The 8,012-nt window shown below is 38.2% G+C and overlaps 1 protein-coding gene across 3 annotated transcripts in view; it reads left to right on the top strand.

Annotated features, from left to right (window-relative positions):
• The window catches only part of CD109 (CD109 molecule), a 144,413-nt gene extending 136,808 nt beyond the window's left edge, over window positions 1–7,605 (top strand). The window contains exons 33-34 of one of the 3 annotated variants that reach the window (XR_007152347.1): window positions 5,112–5,207; window positions 7,346–7,605. Coding sequence is in view for 1 of the 3 variants with exons in the window: in XM_047859773.1 (XP_047715729.1) it covers window positions 196–371 (176 nt within the window). In the remaining 2 variants the exon portion in view is untranslated. Of the gene's footprint in view, window positions 1–195; window positions 5,005–5,111; window positions 5,208–7,345 lie in introns of those variants that run through there. The other 2 variants (XR_007152348.1, XM_047859773.1) reach the window with 2 other exon arrangements.
• The last annotated feature ends 407 nt before the right edge of the window (window positions 7,606–8,012 follow it).

An 8,012-nucleotide genomic window follows, 5' to 3' on the forward strand; every position in this document is an offset into this window, starting at 1 on the left:
AAGGCATTGTTTCTCTCTTGGATTTGGTTAGCAGTTTGGGCCCCTCCTTAGCATTTCAGTTGTTTCTTGTAAAGAAAATAAAATTATGCGAAGAATGGAAAACTCAGGACAGTGTATCGAAGTGCTCTTAAGTTTTGGCAGAGTAAATGTTTCTAAACAAGGGATCTGTGTAAACTGATGTCTGCCTCTGCACAGGGAGACGAGCGGTGAGGAGTTACAACTCCGAAGCGAAGCTGTCTTCTTGTGACCTCTGTGGGGATATTCGCGGATGCGGTCCTTGTGAGAGCGGAGCTGCGGCCTCCCTTTGTCGCCCTTCAGAAATTTTTGTGCTCTGTCTCACGCTTCTGTTTTCTTTGCACCAGTGGCTGTGATTTGTTCTTTAAGGACTCCATGTAACATTGACATTTCCAATCACATATGACTGTCTTGTTTTCATGATCAAGTATTGCTTCTGACTATTTTTGAAAAATAATTTTTTCTTTTTATGGGGTTGGGGGGGATGGTGCACAGTAGGTCGTAGTATGTATAGCTGCACAGACATCTTCATTTGACTTCTGTGTAGAACAAAAAATCAGAGTTATTGCAGTTGTATGTCTTTATTTCCCCCTCTTAAAAATAGTTAAGGAGTTTTTCATGGAGGTGTTGTCTTCTCCAGAATAAATGTGTTATTTTAGATTATTCTTTTTATTTTCTAGAGGAAATGCTAGGTTCTTAAGCATTATTGTACACCAGTGTTGGCTTTTGCATTAAAGACAGATGTCTGGGAACTGGGAGAAAACAACCAGAAAGAGGAGCTTTCTCTGTTCCCGTCCAGCATCCACTCTACCCTCTGCCCACTCCACCCCCAGGGGTCCCGGTATATCCTTTTTGATTGGATATCACTTCTTTCTTTTTAAAATGTAGGGGGGCAGAATTTTTCTTTTTAAGAAAAGTGATGTTTTTTCACTCCAGTTGTAATCTCATCCCCCAACCTTTACCCTTCCTTTTTTTCTTCTGGAGAGAAGGAGAGAGAGAATGTGTTTTCCTGTGCTTTGCAGTCTGGTTCAGAGCTTGAGGAGTGTACAGAAACTGCTCCAAGGGGTTCTGGGTGCACTGCCCTCCCTCTCACTTCCTCAGCCTCCCACACGGGGTCTGTTTCAGGGATGAGAGTCAGAGGGCATAGCAGTATGTGCCCTCGGTGATCTAGACTAGAAGATCCTAGACTAGAAGACACAGCTCTGTTAGTAATGGGGCATAATTAGCCAGGGTACAACAAGATCCTGTATGAGACGCAGCAGGCTGGCCTCCCTGTGGTCTGGGAAAGAAGCTGGGGCTTGACAAAGGACAAGAGAGGTGAACATGACTGTTGACCTCAAGTATGGTCAGGTGTTGCCCAGGGTCCTGTAGAAGCTCTTCTAGATTCAGGTGTCTGAGTGTCAGACGGCCGGCCAGCTGTCTAGTGACATGTAATGTTTATGTGAATCTTTAAGATTTTTGAACTTTGAGCACCTGGATAATTGATTACCCTGTATTCTGAAAGATAATATTCATTTATCTGGGTGAAAATTTTAAAGAAAATTTCTTTCTTTCCACCTCTCTCCTTTTTTTCCTTTTTTTTCTTTTTCTCCTTTCTCGCTTCCTTCTTTCTTCCTTTCCTTCCTTCTTCCTTTCATTTTTCCTTCTAAATATATTGAAATATTTTAGATATATGTAAAAAATAAAGATCTCTTCTAAATCTAAGAAATGTTTTACTTTTGCTCCTTAATTCCATGGCATTTCTCTCAAGTGAACCTGAGAAAAATAATTGCCATGGGCTTCAAAAGTCTTCATTACAACATTTTCAACTGTCTAAAAATAAATCCATCGAAAATTAAGTATGCAAATATATCTTTTAAAGTTAATTTTTCAAACTTTTTTTTATCTTAGTGAATTTTAAGAAATTGTAGTCAGTGTTCAAGAAATTATAGGGGAGTGGATGTTCATATATTCCTTTTAGGATATTTTGGATACAAAGGTAGGAGTTACCAAAATTCACTCTTTTGAAGCTTAAAACTTATATGTAGAAAATAGATCCTCAGAGAGTGGTCTATGGAGAGGGTGGAAGTTAAATATCAAATAAATAATCTTCTTGTATTTCCTTTTAAATGGATAAAAGCTTGTAGTTCTGTTACACCTTTGAAACAGTCTGATCTAAAAAAGACATTTGTTATGTTTGGGCCTTCCTGTATGGTGTTTTCTGTCTTTATATCCTAGGACATCTTTAAAGATGACAGTATCTTCTGAAGAGGTTGGGGGAGGGTGTTGGCAAAGGATATCCTCCTCCCTTGCCTTGCCCAGGACTCTTATACTGACCACCAGTACCTTATATTCTTCAGTAAATAAGTTGTACTGAACTTCTAGTATAGTATATTGGGAAAGACTAGAATGGAAAGGCCAATGGAAGACAGTTTGTATCTTTTTTAGGCCACATTTCCTCATTTAAAAACTAGAACTTGAATACTTTTTTTGTGAAGCACTTCAGATTTTCAGATTAAAAAGTCATCTTGTAACTGTTCTTGTAATGCATCTCTTTTATTATAAATTTATTAAAAGTGAAGGAGGAGAATGAGGAGGAGGAGAAGAAAGTCAGCTGTGCTTCATGGGGCATGGGGCTGTGGTAATGCCTTGTCTCCATCCTCCTTCATATCTTTTTTAGAGAACTGACTTTGTTCTCTAAAGCAGTGGGGTTGGATTAAAAGTGATTAAAAAGCCACAGGCGTAAGGGAAAAGGAGGACCTGTAGTAGTAATAATTAAATGTATAGACTATTTTCTTTTCTTCATATGCTATGAAGAATAATATTTAAAAAACCTCATTTTACCTTTAAGTTTGCTTATGGTGAGATTCTTCCATTTAGAATGCAATCAATTACATTTCCTAATAAGAACTAATTTAAAATTGCCCCTTCTCTTTCACTGAGGGGGAACCTTATTATGACAGCGGCGTAGGTCACTTTCCGTTTTGACTGACCAGTGGTTCCAGAGACTGAATCACTAGTAGCCAAACAATTTAAAGGCAGAACAACACTTTTATATTGGGGTCTTACCATTCTGTCACCTTTAGTTATAATTCTAAAAAGAAATTAAGGCAACTAATAATTTGCTATATCGATGAGTTCAGAAAAAAATGCCTGGTCAACAAAATGTTTTTTTTTTTTTAATTGTTCTATTATACTTTATGTTTTTCAAAATACTTTGACAATAGTATATTTGGTTTAGTATTTTGGGTATAGTATAATCTGAGGAGTGTTGTGCTTATATAAAATCCAGATATACATCTATTACCTAACAACTTGTTACTTAAATATGCAATATCATATCCTACATGTGGGGATTTTCAGAGTTATAGATAGCATAATTCTCCCTGCCCCCACTCTTTTGAACCTGGGTATAGTTATTTTTTTTAATTATATTTAGCCTTAATTTCTGTTTATGTAAAATATAGTTATAAATAGTCTGGTAATATAATACCAATTATCTTTGATATAATTCAATTATTTAAGTCAACATTTCTGGCTGTCCTATGACATTTAAAGAAAATTGGAGCTACCATTTTTTTTTTTTTGGTCATTTTTAGAACAAGCTATTTTATTAACCTGCTAGCATATAATCTGGAATTTTTTGTAATAGCCTTATTTTTTTCTCATTTGCTTTATTGAAGTTTAATACTGATTTCTATAGAAATATATTGTAAATACCTCCTTTCTTAACATAAAGACAGTACTTATTTTGAGTTTGCCAAGTGGCTACTATGGGTCCAGATGCCACTATATATTCTTGGAGGCATCATTTTCTTGCACATTAGAAGTCTGAGACACTTATAGTAAGTGGATGTGCTCCTGGGTCAGCTTTAGAGTTTATTCTACCCTCAGTAGAGGCTTCTGTTAGAAGAGTATATTCCTCATTTTTCTTTGTTTTCAAACTCCAGTAAAGCATAGCACTTTTAAAGGCTTAAAAATTTCATAGCATGTATTCAAATGATATTTATGTTAATAGTAAATATCTTAAGTTACATAGGGGATAGTTTGAGGTGCAATTATTTTTATCACTACTTTAAATAGAGGACTTTTATCCTACTTTCTTCCAGAAACCAAGCAGTAAATATACATTTTTAAAAAGAAACTTTATTTTTTTAAAAGAAATCTTTACCCCCAACGTGGGATTTGCACTCATGACCTTGAGATCAAGACTTGCATGCTCTACCAACTGAGCCAGCCAGGTGCCCCAGTAAATACACATTTTTAAGTAAGTATGTGAGAGTGAGAGTAGTGAGAGTAGGCTTGTTTCAAAACTGTTTCTAGCCTGTGAGTTGTGTTTTCGTAAGCTTCCTCAAAAGACAGTGCCACACTGCATCATTCCATAAAATGCCATTCTCACTTCAGTTATTGTAATCCAGGAAGATAGATATTTTGTAGACGATGTCTGAACTTTTCCTTTGAAAGGACACTTACACATTAATATGTGGGTATCTCTGTAGTAGGGATGGATGATATTGACACACATGTTGCTTCATGTTTTCAGAGTAATTTTATCTCATGTTGTCATGAGGCTACGATTTATAATTCTTCTGCCTATTGTATCGAATTAATGGTCGGGGGTAGTGCCATGTTCCACCTGTGGATCTTTAAGGTTCATCTTTGGTAGCTTGGGTAGAATGTGGCTCTATTTTGACCCTTCAAGGCTTTCTGTTTTGGATTTTTAGGAGGGTGCAGCTGATGTGGTAGAGTCCATTTGTTTTCTACACAGGAAGCTTTATAAAATTTTATTCATAAGTCCCCTATTTTAAGAAGCTCTTTTGCATATGAGAAGAATACTTTTGAAAGAAAACATTATTTTCCCAGAAATTAAAGCATCATATGTTGATCAAAGTGATTCTGAAGGTTTAAATTTTACATGTTAGAATGTTGTGTTATTGTTAATTGTATTCTTTTATGTATCCAGTAGGAAATCATGGTTTATCAATAAAAATTCCCATCTGTTTGTTATCAGTGTTCTTTTTGTTTATTTTAAATCATGTCTATAGCATATCTCCTTTACTTAAACCTACTTAACTATGAGAAATGGGATATCGGAGAGTGGGTTTATTGTGTTACAGGAGTTTGACGTGAGTGAGGTGATGGGAACAGCCACCAACCTGCTTCACCTCCCTCCTGATGCTTTGCTGTTGGGCTGGAGTAGGGTCTGTGGAGAGGTAAGAGATATACGCCAATACAAACCATGAAGTGAGAACTCACTCAGCTTGTGGAAGTTATATAGATATAGAATGCAGTTTGTGTACACAGGAAAATGGGGTCATGGATTGTTGTGCAGCTTACTTGTCTCTGGTGGGTACCTTTGATTCTGATATTGTCTCTGATTCTCACAATGGACCAGAGGTGGTGGTTGGCTTGGGGGTTGTTGGATTCTCTTTTCCTTTCTGCTTCTGCTTGGGTCATCATTTCTGCTAAGGTGATCTACAAATGGACCTTGAAGAAGTTTCAAGTAACAATTTATTTGAGGCTACTAATAATAAATCCAGATTAAGGAGATTCAGAGATGGGGTATTGTGCCCCTTGAACTAGTCATGCTGCACAGGCACATGAGGTGTCACCCCTAGACTTTTGCAATGTCCCCACAAGGGCATTTCCCATGCCAGCAGAGAGCAGTGGGTGGATTCCCACAGCTTTCTCTAGGCCCTTTCCCTCTCCCCCTTCCTGCTTCTATCTCTGTTCTCCATCCTGAAGCTCCCACCTTCTTCACTTTTCCTCTTAGAGTGCTGCAAATACTAAATCTTCTATTCTGCCCTCAATTTTCCCTTGGTCTCATGTGAGTGGTGGGCCAAAGCTTTCTCTTCTCTGCCTGTTCTGCCACTGGGTCATGTCCCTTGAGCGGAGGGGTGATGAAAACCCTTTGGACGATTCTCCACTCTGATTGGTAGTTGGCTTTTATTCTTGTCCATGTTATCCCAGTGATCTAAAAGGTCAGACAACTGCATGAATTCAGGATGAGGGAGACTTTAAGTGGCAGAATACACGAACAAGAGTTGGTGGTCAGGCAAAGTGTGAGTCAGTGACAAGAGAGCCAATGCCTCCAGTTGTTCAACAAGGGAGGTATTAGTTCTAGGGTAGCCTGCCTGTTTCAGGGTGTTGTGCCCAGTACTAATGTCACAGTTTAAGAAAGTAAGACCACTTGGAGTCCTAAAGTGGCCCTAATGGTGTCATGATGAAAGATCACAGGGTGTGGGGATGCTCAGCTGGCGAAAGAAACAATGTGGTCTCAACACTTTCTTTAAATATCTGAAAGGCTGTCATCTGCAAGCTCACACTGCAGAATTGTTACAAGTAGGTAGATTTTAGTACACTATCAGGAGGAATTAAAGAGAACATCCTTATTCCAGAAGGTGGTGACTACATGGTCCTGACAGGGGTTTGGCAGAGGCTGACACTTTTTAAAATGTACAGTAACTACTATTATTATTATTATTATTATTATTTTGCTTTGAGTGTTTAAAATGGTAAGTTAAGAGGTTTTCTACTTTCACTGTTGTTATAGATTGAATTTTTGAAGTCCTAACCCTCAGTACCTCCAAATGTGACCTTATTTAGAAATAGTATTGTAGCAGATTTAATTAAGATGAGGTCACACTAGATTAGAGAGAGTTCCTATGCCAGGATGACTGGTGTCATTATAAGTTCCTATGCCAGTATGACTGGTCAAGTGAAGACAGAGACACACTGGGAGAATGCCATGTGACAACAACAAAGGCAGAGATTGGACTTATGCAGCTGCAAGCCAAGGAATGCCCAAGATTGCCAGCAAACCATTAAAATCTAGAAAGGGGCAAAGAAGGATTTCAGGTGGGCATGGCTCTGCCAACGCCTTGATTTCAGACTTTCAGTGTCCAGAACTGTGAGACAATAAATTTGTCTTGTTTTCAGCCACCCAGTTTGTGATACTTTGTTACAGCAGTCTTAGACTAATATGGCTGCCCAATTTTATGGAGACCTAGGGAGGTTAAGTGCCTTACACACGTTCTACAGCTTTTCTTTTCCCCTCCACAACTTCTTAAGAACAAAACTGGGACCTCTGCCTGGTGAGTAGCAGGCACTAAATCAATATTGTGGGATGAATTAACCCACCACTTTACCTTGAGTTTGGATTCTACCATGTTGATGGCTTTCCCAGCTCCTGCTCCCTGTCCTGTGGGCTCAGTGCTGATGTTAAGCCCCCTTTATTTATACTCTGCTCTTGGCATTTCTCCCTCCATGCTTTCACTCACAGGTGGGAGGACTGGGATTGCCATTCATTCATTCTAGGCTAACTTACTATTTTCTTTATAAACCCTTTTAGCAGTGATGGCCAATAGATTTCCTTATGAATACCAGCTGCAATTGTTTGGAAATGACTGCCTGGAGGGATTCTACCAGGGATTTTGAGGCCACATCTGAACCCCGTGGGAACAAGACCTAGAATCAGCTGTGAACGTCTACATGGAGGAAGCAGGGCCAGGTGGTGGCACGTGACCTGGAAATTTGCCATTCCTGATTTAGGGTCTGCATTGCACCATTTAACATTTATATTGTCCTGCACCATAAACTAATTCCTTTTATTGTTGTTGGCCTTGATTCACCTACTGCACTGTAAACCTTAGTTTACGCCTACCATAGACTCTCTATGTATATATGATATCTCTCTCATCTATCTCCATCACCATATTTATGGTAAATGCTATCTGATGCACTCGGTGTGCTCTGTAGGGTCTGAACAGTAGATTTATAAACAACAACAACAACAACAACAACAAAATAATAATAGAATTATGCACTAAAGTTCCTGGCATTCCAAACTAGTGACAATGTACATTTTTTTTCATAAAGACTTTCATTTTCCAGTTTTAGTAGTTTTTTTTTTTCTCTGCAACTTACACATTTTGTTGTCTTAGGAATTGGTCAACAGATATTAAAGAACAGGAAGAGTTATTTAGGCATATAAGATAATTTGGTAAATTAGACAAGTA

This window comes from Prionailurus viverrinus, chromosome B2 (assembly GCF_022837055.1).
Source record: "Prionailurus viverrinus isolate Anna chromosome B2, UM_Priviv_1.0, whole genome shotgun sequence".
NCBI classification, from domain to species: Eukaryota; Metazoa; Chordata; class Mammalia; order Carnivora; family Felidae; genus Prionailurus; species Prionailurus viverrinus.